Raw genomic sequence first — 17,921 nt, 5'->3', positions numbered from 1 at the left:
GTCACGCCTGTTATCTCACACACCTGCATAAAATTCGTGTTCTGGAAAATGATCAATGTCCAAATTGTGATAAAAAAGGTGATTTAGATCATATTTTTTTTTTTGAATGCCAAAAATATAAGAATGAAACAGATCGATTTATTCAGCAGCTACATAAACTTAAGATACCGGCTCCGTTTAATATCCTTAGTATCTTTGCCAATGGACAGGAGAGTATGTATAATGCGTTGGTGATGTTTCTGTCAAGTACCAAAATAGTTTTGTAGTGTCAAGTATTAAAAGTATATGTGTGTATATGTGTATGTATGTATATAGAGAAAATATGGTGAGCAACTTGGACAGTCCATAGCAAAGCGGCTTTAGAATTGAGTAGGGAGCCGCGGAAGTTAAAAACAAAGAAAAAACTTGCTATGGAACTTTGAGGATCTCAGACCTCACCGTCTTGTTTATTATTCTTATATTATTGTTATTGTTGTTAAATTTTTGTAGATCGTTTTTGAACACACCTATGATGTTGAAAGGAAGCTATAATTAGCTTACCTTAGAAGAACTTTTCTTCGTTATTGATATTTTATGGACTTTAAATGTTTATTCTTCTTGATATATTAGTCATGTTGTGACTGGCTGATTGACATAATATAGTCCATGCTATAAAAAAATCCTTGTACCTCCACCAAACTATAGTAGTAGTTAAGCAACATTGGATATATCGTTCTCGACGCATTCTCCATACTATTTGGCGGCCATCAGGTAAAAATCTCGTAAAACGAGATTCGTCTCTACAGAATGTTTCTCCAATCTTCCATATCCCAATATATATGACAACGACAGAACTCCAAGCGTTGTATCCGATAAGCTACGTCAAAAGTCATGAAATCCGTCATTAAAATTAAAAAATAGTATATTGTACAACAATTGAGAAAAAAGATATATTTCTCACGAGCGCAGAAGTTTGTTGACACGAGCCGAGGCACGAGGCGAGGGCCGCAAATCAAGCGAGGGAGAAATAAATATGTCGTTTTCTCATGTGTTGTACACTGTACTTTTTCTATGTATGCGGTTTTGTCAAGAGTTCAAACTTTAAAATTAAATAATTTAGGTGCTTTTAGGTATATTATATACATAAATTGAAATAAAATACATATACATGCAGGTATTTATTATTCTTAAAATTTATATACCTTAGTTATTTATTTAAAATTCTAATTAACAGTTATTTTGAACAGTTTTGAAAGGTAATTCCTGGTAAGTTTTGTTTCAAAACATTTTTATTGACAACATTAACTGTGTTTGTATTGTGCATGCTACAATGGAAACGGCGATGATATGTATTGAAAACCGGCGGACAACCCGTCAGAAAAATATTTCTCACTGCAATGGCCGACTTTTCTCACTGCGTGAGAAATTGTTCGTTTTGAACATATGTAAGTAGTGAGAGAAGTTGCACATTGTATAGCATCTATAGAAAAAATATATTATGAAACTTTATACAGGAAAAAAATTTGTGTGGTATAAAAATTATTTAAAACATTGCATATTAAACTATGTAAAAGTGTGTTACAAAGTTTTTTCATTTCGGGTGTGGGTATTATTAAGGAATTGAGGAAATATTGGACTAGGAACTAAGTACTGTTTTATCAGGGTACAACTTATTCTATCTTATTTTATTTTATTGTTTCTTACTTACTTAGTCCTATGCCTTTCTATCTTTAGGTGTAAGCTGGTGGAGTTAAGTTTGGTATTGTAGTCTCCATGCTTTCAGATCTTGTGTTAGATTTCTTGCACTTTCCAATGTTAATTCTTTCTTCTCGATTTCTTTCCTGATTTTATCTACCCACATAACTCTTGGTCTTCCTCTTTTGTTTTCCCCTGCACTCTCGTTTCGAACACTCGTTTTGTTAGTCTCTCGTTCGACATTCTACACACGTGCCCGAACCGTCTGAGTTGACCCTCTACTATTTTTTCATTGATTGGTTCTAGTTTTAGGTTTTGTCTGAGTATTTCGTTTCGTATTTTGTCTGTTCTCTTTCTGTGTGCTATTTTCCTCGGGAACCTCATTTTCATAACATTGACTCTGGATTTTTGTCTTCCCGTCAATGTCCATGTTTCGCTGCTATACATGATTGTTGGTCTAACTACTGATCTGACGATTGCCGTTTTTACTTTCTCCGGTATCTCTTTTTTCCCCAAAAATGTTGTTTTCATAGTGTTAAATAAGCTTCCTGTTAGTCCCATTCTCTCGTTTATTTCCATTTCTTGTTTACCATTTTATTCAATTATTGCTCCTAGGTATTTAAAATATTCCACTTGCTCTAGTTGTTTTGCGTCTAATTCTATTGCGTGTGTCTTCTTCGTATTTGAAATTATCATTGTTTTTGTTTTCTCTATATTAATTTTCATATTTATGTTTGATAGTTCTTCTTCTAGGATTTCAAGATTGTTCTGTAAGTCTTCTCTGTTTTCTGCTACCAGTACCATGTCGTCTGCAAATAGTAGCTCCGATAGTTGAATCTGTTTCATTTGCCAGTATCCTAATGTTAGTTTTCTTATTCTTCTCTTGGCTTTCTCTATTGCTTCATCCAGTACCACTGAGAATAGCAGTGGACTCAACACGCATGCCTGTTTGACGCCTTGACTTGTAGTAAATTCTATGGATTCCTCGTATTCTTATTAAATTGGTTTTTACTGTATTTGTATTATTTTTGTACATATCCCTTTGTTACTTTTATTATGTGCCTGTCGATGCCCCTTTCTTTTAGTGTCTTCCATAAGTCATTTCTTAGGATTCTGTCAAACGACTTTTGCAGATCGATAAAGCATATATGTATAGCTTTCTAATTTAATTGATTACCTTCTCACTTACTTGTCTTATTGTGAATATTAGGTCTTGCGTGCTTCTGTCCTTCCTGAATACACACTCTATATCTTCCATAGTTGTTTCTATATATTTGGGTTTTTATTCTTGTCTCTATTATTCTTGTGAATATCTTCCTATGGATACTTGATATGTTGATACCTCGGTAATTATTACAGTTTTTCCTGTCTCCCTTTTTGTGTATTGGTAATATAATGTCTTTTTTCCAGTCCTTTGGTAATTCTGCTCTATTTATGATATGATTCATTAGTTCTTTCATGCTGTCCATACCCTCTATTCCCATGGATTTTATCATTTCCGGGGTGATATCATCCTTGCGTAGTGCTTTGCCTAATTTTACTCTTTCTATTGCTTTCTCTAATTCCTCTCTTGTTATGGATTCCACTTGTTCTTCATTAATTTCTTGTATCTCCACTGTGTTGTCCATGTCTCCATGTGTTAGTTCTTTGAAATGTTCTCTCCATCTTTCCATTATTTGCTTATCTTCCGTTAGTACGTTTCCATTCTTGTCTTTTATATTGACAAAACATTAATAAAGTTTTTGATTTCCGTATTGATTGATATCATTTCTATAAGAAAAATAATTGTAATGCCACAAAGAAACTTATTTCCAACAACGTATTTACATATTTTTTTTATTTCAGTATCTCCAAAAGTAAAATGTACTCCAACGCAAATGAGGGTAGAAGTACCAATCTCCTCTACCACAATGTCGGTATATATCCAAGGTCTGAGAGACTATCCTGATCCTGCTTGTCGACCTCATACTGACTCAACTGGATCCTTAGCTATACTAGAGCTTGATCTGAAAGATGTCTATAGATGTGCTGTTACCAGAGCTATCAACAAACAAACGGTGAGAACTTTTTAATAATTATTTTTAGATACGATCAAGTATGTTGTAATAGTAGGCGAGGAAAGTATGCTAAATTTGCAGTTACTCGAGCGTTATGGGGACCTATTGGGTTGTGAAGAGTAAGTCCTAAAACCAAAAAAAGTTAAGTTAAGTTTTCCATAAAGTGGGGACTTTCCATTTTTAATTTAATTTTCCATTTCCAACAATCGCTTTTTCCGATTATAGCTCCATCTAACCATAATTCGAAAAAATGTCTCGAATAAAAGTTACTTATTTTTACGTGAGGAATCCAAATCTGCAATAAAAAATGGGGACTCCTATTTAAGATTTTAAAGTACTGAAATTAGAACGAGTATTAAAAAAAGATAATGTGCTGCGTAAAATTATTTCTTAAAAGAAAATAACAGCAAAATTAAATTAGAGCCAAAATGAATTTTGTAACGCGGCGTTAGGCGAGAAAATAAAGCATTACACCTCTAACTTTTTTAAAGTAAGACGGATCGTTATGAAACCTTTTGCATCCGATTCGGGAGAGCTTCAAGAAAATTATTGGACACTTGGCATGAGGGACATGAAAATTACATTGTTGCAGGCGGAAAATGCATTTTCCAAAGTATTCAAAAAATAAAAATTCACAACTCGGAAAACAATCATGGAAATAAATTCAATTTTTATACTTGGCGGGTTTTTGTAGTCGCTGAACAGGAATATCGGGTCGGTGAAGCTGTAAGAGGTGCCTCTTACAGCTGGTGCCAGGTATCCCGATATATTGTCTCCTGGAGTTTTATTAAAATTCCTTATGAAAATCCTTGAAACTTGTTTTCTCGAGGTTTTTGAGGTCGCTGAACATGAATATTGCTTCGACGATGCTGTACGATGCACCTGGGGACCGGTATCTATGTTATCTCCTGGAGTTTCATAAAAAATTTTTATGAAAATAGTTGAAATTTATTATCTCTGGGTTTTTGAGGTCGCTGAACACAAATATTGCATCGAAGATGCTGTACGATGTACCTGGTGCCGATATCTACGTCATCTCCTGAAGTTTTATGAAAATTTGTTATGAAAATAGTTGAAATTTATTACCTCGCGGTTTTTGAGGTCGCCGAACACTAATATTGCATGAAAGATGCTATACGAGGTACCTGGTGTCCTGTATCTACGTCGTCTTATGGAAATTCTTTATAAAATTCAATAGTGAGTAACAATTACAGTAAGTTATTTTAATTAAGAGCGGAAATTTAAAAAAATAAAAAGTTCGAATTTTTTAGTATTGATATTAATTATTTTTTTAGATATGAATATGTCAGTACCTCGAGTATATGGTTAAAGCTCTGAGTAGCCTTAAAAATCCAAGTTTCAACAATTTTTATTCCAAATTTTCATAAAACTCCCGGAGATGACGTAGATACCGGACACCAGGTACATCTTACATCATATTCGATGCAATATTTGTGTTAAGCGACCTCAAAAACCGCGAGGTAATAAATTTCAACTATTTTCATCAGGAATATTCATAAAAGTCCAGTAGATGACGTAGAGACCGGACACCAGGTATATCGTACAGCATTGCCGAAGTAATATTGGTGTTCAGTGACCTCAAAAACCTCGGGATAACAAGTACCAACGATTTTCATAATGAATTTCCAAATAACTCCAGACGACGTGCATACCTGGATATCGGGCACCAGGTACCTATTACAGCTTCGTGGACCCAATATTCCTGTTGAGCAATATCAAAAACCCCAGTGTATGAAAATTGAACTCACTTCCATGATTATTTTCCGAGTTGTGAATTTTTATTTTTTGAACACTTTGAGATGCACTTTGTAAAATGCATTTTGTACCTACAACAATGCAATTTGCATTGGTCCCACATGCCAAATGTTCAAGAATTTTTCTAAAGCTCTCCCGACTCGAATGCAAAAGGTTTCACAACCATCCGTCTTACTTACTTTAAAAAAGTTTAGTTTTAAAAGAGGTTTAGGCAATTTTAGTGCTTTATTTCCACTTCTTCTTCTAAAGGTACCTGTCTTCTGGAGATGTTGGCGACCACATTGACGCATCTTATTCTATTTACGCAGCTCGAAATAGATCAGTTGACGTTAGACCAGTCCACTTCCTAAGATTGGCCAGCCAGGATATACGTCTGCGCCCAGGGCCTCTCCTGCCCTCAATCTTGCCTTGTAGAATCAACTGTAGCAGTCGGTATTTATCGTTATGCATAATGTGGCCGAAGTATACCAATTTTCTGTTCTTTACGGTGTTAATTATTTCTTTGTCTTTATTTCCACGTCTATGTTTAACTTAAGAAAATATTGATCTAAATTGGTAGGTACTTTATTAAGCAAAAAAGGCTTCGATATTCGCCAATCTGCCAATCATCATTCAATTTGTTCTATAAGGAAGCATAAATGGCAAATCAATGTACCTTGCAATATAACTTAGAAATAATCGCCAATAATCGCAAACCTCCGGAGCAAACACATTAGAAAGAAGAAAGGATGACCCCAGTAAAACAAATATTTCATTTTAATCTTCTATGATTATACTTTTAAGATAATTGCATACACTTGATCTTCTATTAGTAGTCGGTAGTGTATCTAAATTATAAAACAGTATTATTAACAAAAAACTAAGAAGAATTATGCTTAAAGTAATTTACGATTTCACGTGAAAATAACTTCCTCTTTTACAGTCTATATTAAAGTAAATTACGAGGGATGTTTTAGAAATTAATATCGTTCTGAAGCTGTTTCTTTGTGGCATCGTTTGCAATTTATTATTTTATTGGGAAAATAAAAATAAAGGAAAATAATCTGCTGAGAAAACAAAGACAAAATATTTATGTTAATTGACATAATAATCCGACATCTTGTAACCTTTTTTATTGTATGCCAGTAAATAAAAATCAGGCTGTAACTTGTTTTGTTCCTATATCGGATAGAGTGTTAATGACCACAGCCCAAACGGCGCATAGAACCCTTCATATCATACAGGTGTAGGCCACAACGGCAGATAAAGATGAAAATGAAATAGAACAGTTCTACAATGACATTAAAAAAACACTAGACAGCACCAATAATAGATATATAACAATAACAATGGGGGATTTTAATTCCAAATTAGGCAAAGGTAAATTCCAAAACATTATTGGTGAATTTGGACTACAAATAAGGAACGAAAGAGGGGAAAGACTGGCGGAATTCTGTCAGTAGTTTGAAATGGTACCGACAAATACATTCTTTCAGTTACCACCACATAGAATATATACATGGAAATCACCTGCGGATAGCAAAGAAAAAATTATCAGAAACCAGATAGATTATATCCTTATCAACAAGAGATTCCGTAACTCCATCAGATAGGCAAAAACATATCCAGGAACAGATGTGTCATCAAATCACAATCCAGTAATCATAAAAGAAGAACTAACTTTGAAAAATTAACGAGGAGCCAAAAAATGCTCATTAAAAATAAAGACTCCAACGACAAATGGGAAACATTTAAGAACACATTAATGAGGCCAATTAAAGAAAAGATAAGACTCCATGGATGACAGACGAGATCCGGCTGAATTGGGATACACAGCATCTCAATAAACATCATATTACAAATAAACCTTTTAATAATTAAATGCCCGTGGTAATGTTTGTTTAATAAATACGAGTAACCTAGTTTTGCATGCTAGTATTTGATACAAGGTCGAGTTGCAATAATATTCAGTGGGTGTTTATTAACAGTCAGCACTTTAAATCACGGTCACCTCGTCTTACCAAAACAGTAAATAAACAATAACCGACTTTAATTATATTTTTACGAGAACAGATAAATCAATTAGCAGTTGAGATTCGACGGGGTAACATCGATTTCAAGTAAATAATATACCACCAGTTATTTTCTGTGATATATTTAACGTGTAAATAAATGTCTTAACAACGAACTATATTTACTACATCAACCCTCATAGTCGGGGTAACCACCCCTCAGTATCCAGGGTGGCTCAGAAGGCGGGAGCCACCATATGGCGATCCAAGACCAGGGAAGAACGTAAGGAACAAGCAGTCTAGAACGAGAAATGGGAAAATACGTCAATGTTCTTGCACCTCGACCACCCTAGACAACAGTGTGGTACCTACATGGAAATAATGGAGACATCAGGCCGACGCGGAGCTGAATGGAATGGAATGGAGACGGAACTACCATATGGAACATCGTGGGACAATGCTATGGAACGTGCAGCGAGAACTTTTTGGTGATACGAACACAGACCGTGTAAAAGTGGTGAGTCGATGTTATCTATTTTTATGGTATTTCCTGATTCGTATAATATAAAATATAAAGTATAAAGTAATATTAACGTAATTATCATTTAAGACGCACATTACCTTTTAAGTTTTACCTATTTTTACTTAATTATTCTATTTTAATTTCCTTATGATACCAATATTTATCAAAATATACAGAATTTTTTTTTTAACCCTGATATTAGTTATTATAGGACGTAATGATACATTTCATTTGATACTGATTTTTATATGATTTTTTTATATATTTACCAACATATTTTATCTTTGCTGATTCTTATCCATTTATTATTTGACTACTGATTTTTATTACACTTTTATTGGCTAAGCAGTAGACCCCTTTTTAATGGTGATTTATATTGAGTGATATACTGATTTTTATGGCAATTTACTATATTTTTACTATTTTTGACATAATATTTTTCATATATATTTACTATACCTCGTAAGACTGTCAAATTTATGCGTTCGTTACGGGTACAGGAATAAGAAAATTATGAATAAATGAGTAGCAACAAAGTTACTTGGGAAGATTTCATCAAAATAGTTGAGGAGATTACGCAAGAAGTAACAAGACAAAGTAGAAGGGTCTTGAAGAAGAAAGTACCTAAATCTAAGGATATACAAGAAGAAGTAACGACACAGCTAATTAAATTGTATAACAAATTCACACATTTAACGAAGAAAAATTGGGAAGCGCTATCGGACAAACAAAGAGAAGCGTGCAACAAATATTTCGGAAAAATAAGAGACAAAGTTATACGCTCATTTCAAGCTGTAAACTTAAGGACAGTAGTTCCAAGTTCAATACATCAACTAATCGACAAGGAAATAGAGGAAGAACAAAGCGACGAAGAAGTAGAAGAGGAAAAAAGTGACGAGGAGATAGAGGAAAAAATTGACGAGGAAATAAAAGAGGGAAAAAGCGACATAAAACAAGAGATAAAAATATTAAACATGGCTCTGACAATCAACGAATTTTTGAATATTGCAAGCAAGGTATTGCCCAACGAGTTTGATGGAAGCGCAGGGAAATTACAACCATTTTTAGACGCATTAGAGTTACTTGGAAAAATAGCAGAAGGACATGAAGAAACAGCAATAACATTAATAAAAACAAGATTGACTAATAAGGCTAGAAATCTGATAACTACAGAGGATACGATCTCACTTATAGCAGCGGCACTGAAGAAAGAATTAAGAGGTGACAATCCGAAAACGATAATAGACAAGTTAACAAAGAAAAGGCAAGGAAACAAAGATGCAGCAGTGTACGCATCCGAAGTAGAGGAATTAGCGGAACAGTTGAAAGTAGCATACATAGCGGAAGGAATGCCATTGGAGCTAGCGAAAAAATACACAACGGAAACAGTGGTAGCAACAATGAAGCGAAACGTTAATACGGATAGAGCAAAGTTAATACTGGAGGCAGGTAATTTCACAACACCGCAGGAAGTAGTATCTAAATTTTTATCGATTGATACGACAGAGGAGAACACACAGGGAAGAGTGTTCAATTATAGGACGAATTATGAAAATAGGAGAGGACAACAGCAATACCGAAGAGGATACCACAACAAATACGACAGAGGAAGAAGAAATAACTTCGGACAACGGAACGAAGGAGAAGAAACAGGAAACCAACGGAATTATTCCAACAGAGGATATAGACAATTCAACAACCAAACGTACAGAGGAAACCAGATAGGAGGACGAAACAGAAACGTAAGGCTACTTGAGTTAGAAGACAGCCAAGAGGAAACAGAAAACCAGCAGTTGGGGATTTGAATGAACGAAACAAGGAAAGTACACAGTCAGAAGTGGAATATAATATTTACAACTTCGACTTAAACCTAACGAATTTTGTACGAATGAAAACAGGAATCCTAGAAAACACAAATACCTTTATCATAGACACAGGAGCTGATATTTCAATACTGAAATGTTCACAAGATTTTATGAAGGAACATGTGAAACCAAACACAAAAGCGAAAATAAAAGGAGTAACTAAAGGAGAATTACAAACAATGGGAGAAGTTGAAACAACACTAGAAGTAAAAGGATCTCGATTTGAGCATATCTTTCAATTAGTGGAACCTAGCTTTCCTATTCCAACCGACGGAATCATTGGGAGAGACTTCATTTCAAATTTTCAATGCATACTAGACTATGCTAACCTTAAAATGCACATTAAAGAGGACAACGATTGTTACATTAGTACAAACATTTTGGATAATATAGATAATGACACGATAATAATACCGCCCAGATGTGAAATTTACAGAATCGTAAAAATTTTTCAAACGCTGAAGAACGACAGGATAGTGGAACAACAAGAAATACAACCAGGAATATTCATAGCGAGAGCAATTATTTCAAGTAATAATCCGTACATCAAAATTTTGAACACAACCTACGAAACAGTAAAAGTAGAGACAAACGAAATCAAAACATAAGACATTAAATTATTCAACATATATATGTTATAGTCAAAGCCCGAATTTCAGGCACTCCTAGGTTTGACTAGGCAATCCTCAGGTCTGACTGACGGTCTTAGTCAAAGCCCGAAATAAATTACCGTTTCGGCCTTTGACTAGTCAAACCTAGGAGAGACTAAGTTGGTCAGGCAAAGGTCGAAATTTAATTTTATGAAATCGGGGTTTGACTAGTCAAACCCCGATCCGCTACTAAAATGTCGCAATTTGTTAGATTAGGATTAATAAAACGTTATTTTTTAATTATAATGTTTATTATTTATTTTTATATTGTCGTAATTAAAATAAAAAAAATTAGTGTTTATTCTCGCATGTTGAGGCATTATCATTATGGCATTTAGATTGCACAATACGTTTGACCTTATACACTTACATGGTTTTGAAGAGCATTTCTTATTGCAGTGGTATTTTATAAATCCTTGTCCTTCAAATTTAGAATATTTTGTACTAATATCTCTTAGAGACAGCTTAACGTCTGGAACATCTTCGAAATTATGAAAATTCTCTTTGCATTCTGTTTTTGTTCCGTACTTCGTATCAACTCTATATAAACCGTGAATTATTGTTTTACCTTGTCTGATACCCAAAATATTTGGAGCATCTCCTTGGAACGCGTTCGAGCATGCGTTGTGCACTGACAGAACAGATTAAAATAAATAAAGGAAATGCGATTGAAGGTCTTCATGACCAGCCTATCATGCTATGAAACAATTAAGTAAAAAACAATGTACTCCAATTTTGATCGGAAATACTGTAACTACCTATCCCCAGCTTTGATAGAGCCAAAGGAGATGCTTGAAATATTTTGGGTATCATACAATATAAAACAATAATTGACGGTTTATATAGAGTTGGTACGAAATACGGAACAATAAATACACTTTTTTCAAGACATCAAATAGAGAATGCAAAGAGAAATTTCCTAATTTCGGAGATGTTCCAGACGTTAAGCTGTCTCTGTCACTAAAAGAAATTAGTACAACAGATTCTAAATTTGGAGGCCAAGGATTTATAAAATGCTACTGCAATAAGAAATGCTCTTCCATATTACGTAAGTGTAAAAGGTCTAACGTATTGTGCAACTCTAAATGTCATAATGCCTCAACATGTGAGAATAAACACTAATTTTTTACTACTGGATAAGGAAATGAGTCAATAATTTTTTTAGTTAAATTACGACAATATAAAAATAATAAACATTAAAATTAAAAAATGGCGTTTTATTAAACCCAATCTAACAAATTACGACATTTTAATGGCTGATCGAGGTTTGACTAGTCAAACCCAGATTTCATAAAATTAAATTTCGACTTTTGCCTGACCAACTTAGTCTCTCCTAGGTTTGACTAGTCAAAGGCCGAAACTGTAATTTTATTTCGGGCTTTGACTAAGACCGTCAGTCAGACCTGAGGATTGCCTAGTCAAACCTAGGAGTGCCTGAAATTCGGGCTTTGACTATAACATATAGACTGATCAACGACAGCAAGGATAGGAAAAAGGAATTACGGGAATCATTGAAGTTAGACATTCCAGAATACATACGCGATAAGTTAGTATCTTTATGTGAAGATTATTCAGATATATTCGCCCTAAGGCACGACATGCTAACATGTAACAACTTCTACGAGCAGAAACTGAGAGTTAAAGACCAAACTCCGGTATACATTAAAAACTATAGGACACCTCATGCACAAACAGAGGAATTAAACCGGCAAGTGCAAAAACTGAGAGACCAAGGAATAATAGAACGGTCTACATCAGAATACAACAGCTCAGTAGTACTGGTACCGAAAAAGGCGATAGATGGAAATAAAGCATGGAGATTATGCATAGATTTTAGACAACTGAACAAGAAAATAGTCACAGACAAATTTCCTTTACCAAGGATAGACTCGATACTAGATCAACTAGGAAGAGCGAAATGGTTTTCAGTTATAGACTTAATGTCAGGTTTTCACCAGATACCATTAGAAAAATCATCGAGAAAATACACATCGTTTAGCACAGAAAATGGAGCATTTCAATTTACCAGATTACCTTTTGGATTAAATGTAAGCCCAAATAGCTTTTCAAGGATGATGTCAATAGCATTTTCGGGATTAACACCAGACAAAGCATTTCTTTACATGGACGATATAGTAGTGATAGGAATATCTGAAAAACATCACCTAGACAACCTGAAAAAGACATTTGAGACATGTCGAAAATTCAATTTGAAACTTAACCCAGGAAAATGTCAATTTTTTAGAAGAGAAGTAATTAGGACATGATCTTTCTCAGGAAGGAGTATCACCAGACAAAGCAAAATATGCAACGATTGAACAATACCCGACACCTAAGACAGCGGAAGAAACAAAAAGATTCGTAGCATTTTGTAACTATTATAGACGTTTTATTCAAAATTTTGCTGAAATATGCAGACCACTCAACAGATTATCAAGAAAAGGAGTAGAATTTTTTTGGTCAGAAGAATGTGAAAAAGCATTCAATAAGCTTAAATCATCTCTGATGAAGCCACCGATCCTAAAATATCCAGATTTCAATAAACAATTCATCCTAACAACAGACGCATCCAACGAGAGTTGTTCAGCAATTTTAAGTCAAGATTATAACGGAATAGACCTACCTATAGCATACGCATCAAGAAGTTTTAATAAAGGAGAATGTAATAAACCTATAATCGTTAAGGAATTACTAGCGATTCATTGGGGAATTAATCATTTCAAATGTTATTTATATGGAGCACCAACATTTTTAGTAAAAACGGATCATAAACCACTAACACATTTATTTGCAATGAAAGAACCAACTTCGAAAATTACAAGAATCAGATTAGATTTAGAGGAATACGATTTCGAAATAGAATACATAACAGGGAAAAATAACTATGCAGATAGTCTTTCAAGAATAACATTACATCAACTAAAGAACCTATACATAGACAATACCCATATATTAGCTATAACACGAGCTCAAGCAAGAGAAAATAAGAAGGAAGCAAGGCAAACGAAGGCAGAAAGCGAACTCGCACTACAGCCAGAAGCCCACAAACAGACAGTAAGAAAGGTACTAAATAATTTAGAGGCGCATAGACTACCAATTTTGTCTTTTGGAGCAGAACTAATCTCACCAAGGCTGAGCATTAGGGTCAAAAACAAAATAAAGTGCAGCAAGAGCATAGCCACAGGATTCAATCATTTCGATTTAAACCAAATGTTGGCACAGCTTGATAAGCTGGCGGTAGAGAATGCAGTACGTAAAGTAAAAATATACGTAAACGATATTATTTTTAAAGTGTGCACAATTGAGGAATTTATTAAACAAGGAAACAAAATATTAAAGAATGTTGAAATATACATATGTGAAGTACCAGAAACAATAGAAGAAGACAAAGAAAAACACAGGCTAATAGAAGAATATCACAATCATCCGATGTTTGGAGGACACGTAGGAAATAACAGACTCATAAAGAAGCTAAAAGCAAGATTTAGATGGAAAAATTTGGAAAAAGACGTAAGAAAATACGTTAAACAATGTCATAAATGTCAAATTAATAAACCGAAAAAAACACATGTCGAAGAATTCGTGATATCGGACACTTCTTCCAAACCATGGGACATAGTATATATAGATACGATAGGTCCATTCACTAAAAGTAACGAAGGTAATAGATACTGTATAACAATGTTATGTGAACTTACTAAATACGCGGTCAGCATACCCGTGTGCAATAAAGAAGCAGATACAATAGCCCGAGGAATTTTTGATCATTTCATACCAACATACGGACTCATGAAGCAAATAAGAACAGACCAAGGCACAGAATATAAAAATGAGTAATGCAGGAATTAACAAAGCTATTAAAAATAGAGCACAACTTCTCAACGGCATACCATCCACAGTCCATTGGAAGTTGCGAAAAACTACACAGAACATTAAACGAGTAAGTAAGAGCATTCATAGATGAAGACAGAGAAAATTGGGATGTGTGTTGCAAGATGTTCACATACTGCTACAATACAACCCCTAACGCGTACCATGGTTACACACCGTTTGAACTATTATATGGCAGGAAGGTTAACCTACCAGAAGACCTTACACAGGAGGTTCAACCATGTTACAATATAGATGCTTACTACAATGAGTTACGTTACAAACTACAAAGCGCACACGAGAGAGCTAGAACCTTCTTACTAAAGCACAAAAAAGAGCGACAAGAAAAGAATAAGCTCAAAGCAACACCACAACAATTTAAAATAGGAGACCTAGTCCTGGTAAAAAGGGAAGAGAATGGTAAGTTTGATAGTCTTTATGTAGGCCCTTTCACAATAACAGAGGTAAATAATGTTAATTGTAAGATCAGATCGGAAAACAATAAAATCAAGGAAATACATAAGAATAGACTATATGCTTACAATCCGAGAACACCGTGAGTGACAAGTGAAACGGGAACAGTCTAGATAACGAACATTTTCACTTTTATTTTTTGTATCTAATTAGTATTTATAGGAAAAATGTATATATTGTACTTCGTAAAACGCAGCAAGTAATTAGTGGTACTATTAGAAAAATTTTCTTCCTTTTCCGTAGTCAGAAAATTTTCGGGGGAAGGGGAAGATGAATTGGGATACACAGCATCTCAATAAACATCATATTACAAATAAACCTTTTAATAATTAAATGCCCGTGGTAATGTTTGTTTAATAAATACGAGTAACCTAGTTTTGCATGCTAGTATTTGATACAAGGTCGAGTTGCAATAATATTCAGTGGGTGTTTATTAACAGTCAGCACTTTAAATCACGGTCACCTCGTCTTACCAAAATAGTAAATAAACAATAACCGACTTTAATTATATTTTTACGAGAACAGATAAATCAATTAGCAGTTGAGATTCGACGGGGTAACATCGATTTCAAGTAAATAATATACCACCAGTTATTTTCTGTGATATATTTAACGTGTAAATAAATGTCTTAACAACGAACTATATTTACTACATCAACCCTCATAGTCGGGGTAACCACCCCTCAGTATCCAGGGTGGCTCAGAAGGCGGGAGCCACCATACGGCAACTAATGGACAAAAGAAGATCGCACAAAAACAAAAATGTAAACGAATACAAAAACACACGCAAGGAGATCAGGGTAAAAATACGAGCAGCTAAAGAGAAGTGGTACAACGACAAATGTTCAGAAATAGAAGAACTACAGAGAAATCATGATAGTTTTGAATTACACCAAAAAATTAAAGAATTAGCAGGTATAAGACGATCCAACAATAGTAACACCCTGGTTGATACGAATGGTAAAATAATAATATCTGATATCAAGGGAAAACTAAATAGGTGGAGAGAATACCTTCAAGAATTGTTTGAGGACAACAGGACACAAGATAGCATGAACGATTGCGAGGAACATGATACAGGTCGAGATATAACTAAGGCTGAAATAATACATGCAGTAAATCTTGCAAAATCTAATAAAACTGCGGGGCCTGACACAATTCCAATTAAAATAATGAATCTCAGAGCATCATTACAGTTGCTTTCCTGATGAGCACAGAAGAGTTCGAATTGGTCCATAGAAAGATGGTAATGATCTCTGAATCGAAATTAAATATAATGCCTTTTATCTGAAATAATTAAATTAATATTAGAAGATCAGATCAATGTATTAGTATTGTTAAGATATGTAAAATTTGAATTAATATGGTTTCGATCTTAATATTTTAGAAAAGTTAAAACATATAATAAAAATATACCAAAATTCATTTCGAAGAAATGAAAGTCAATTATCTTTGGATGGCCGTAGGTAAACAAAATTTAAATAGGGATTAAGTATTTTCTTTGTACAGTTAGTATGATAAGAAAGTGGTTATGTGTTTGGACAATGAGACCGGGTTTCCCAAATGGACTTTTGCGGCGAGGGAATAATTGTATTTAGAAATTTAAATGAATGTAATCTTTGTTTAGATATTAAGAAAGGAAAAAAAAACCGATTGGCATGTAATTAGTTTTAGGAAATTTCTAATGGTAGGGAAAATTGGTGTTTGTTATCTGAAAGGTAGATGGGGATAAAATTGAGGAACTCGGATTGGTGAAGAAGGAAAAAGGAGGGGCTAGGTATGAAGAATGGGAGTTTAGCGAAATGTTAGAGGGTGGAAGAAGAGTCAGTTGTTAAATGATCGTTAAGTCGACTAGTGGTGATCTCTAAGAGTCTCCTGAAGTAGTAAGGCAGATAAGTGAATAGTTGTGAGTTTGTTGAAATAAGTGTCCTGACGGAAGCTCATCACGTAAAGCATTGTAAGTTATATTGTTCTACTTATATTCCAAGAGTCACCGTTGCATGCCGGAACGAGAAATAGATTCAGTTTATCGAGAGGAGAAAAGGCTAGCATTGTTTTTTGAAAGATACGTGCATCTGTAGGGGGTCATTAATGACAATAGGCTTGCAATAATTTGTTGCGAGATTGCTGACTACATAGGGGGCTGCTAAGAGTAAATTGTAGGCGACCAGAGACAAGAATTTGGACAACTCATCATCCGAGAGACAGTTTTATTTTTTTTGTAGAATTATTCATAACGCAAATTTCAATAAGTACTTTAGATAGTGGTAGGGTTATTTCAATAATCAGAATAGGAGATATTATTTTTAGAGGATATTTTGAGGGTGAATTTATTTCAATAGATGTTTTTGTACCATATATGTGTTTTATTCCGTTAATCTTTGACCTTATTTATCATATGTAAAGCAAAGGAGATATTGAAGCACGAGAATATAAAACCCTGAGATTAGAGCATTAAATAGTGTGATTAAATCATAAGTGCATCATTAAAATTAAATTTAATTAATTAGTTAATTATCTAATCAAGTGCTTTGAGCACACCGATCTTTGAATATCACATTAACTGGAGCCCAGAACGTGGTGGCTTAAAAATATCGTAGCTTTGCATTTGATGGTAGGGAAAGAGATAAGGAATAACTACAGGTGATCCAGAGATAATTTGACAATTTTTCCAGGTGTAAAAATAATTTTGATTTATGGATTGATCGTAGGTATTGGATATTGACTGCCATTGAATTATTTGATTTTTTTTTTACCAATCGTACATTTGATATTTATTTTGAAATTTACTGATTGCATATTTGATATTTGTGGCGAAAATTTATTAAATTTGGGGAGAAATATTTGTCGTGTTCTGCAACTTATAGAGTGTTGTAAAATTTCACATTTGGCGGGGACAAAGAAAACAGTAACTAAAAGAAACAACATGTCGACCACAAGGAGGCAAAGCAAAATGCAAGAAAACAGAGAAGAGGAAAAAATTGTTGAAGAAGGATTGGATAATGAAGGAGATACAACGATTATGGAGAGAAAAGAACAGG

General features: G+C 34.1%; 1 protein-coding gene across 1 annotated transcript in view; it reads left to right on the top strand.

The window, feature by feature from the left end:
• LOC114338817 (uncharacterized) overlaps positions 1-17,921 on the top strand; it is a 373,188-nt gene that overhangs the window by 297,073 nt on the left and 58,194 nt on the right. The window contains exon 2 of the mRNA XM_050643757.1: positions 3,520-3,731. Within this exon, the coding sequence (XP_050499714.1) occupies positions 3,520-3,731 (212 nt within the window). The remainder of the gene's footprint in view (positions 1-3,519; positions 3,732-17,921) is intronic.

This window comes from Diabrotica virgifera, chromosome 2 (genome assembly GCF_917563875.1).
Source record: "Diabrotica virgifera virgifera chromosome 2, PGI_DIABVI_V3a".
Lineage (NCBI taxonomy): Eukaryota > Metazoa > Arthropoda > Insecta > Coleoptera > Chrysomelidae > Diabrotica > Diabrotica virgifera.
This window is presented reverse-complemented; position numbering and strand designations above follow the sequence as displayed.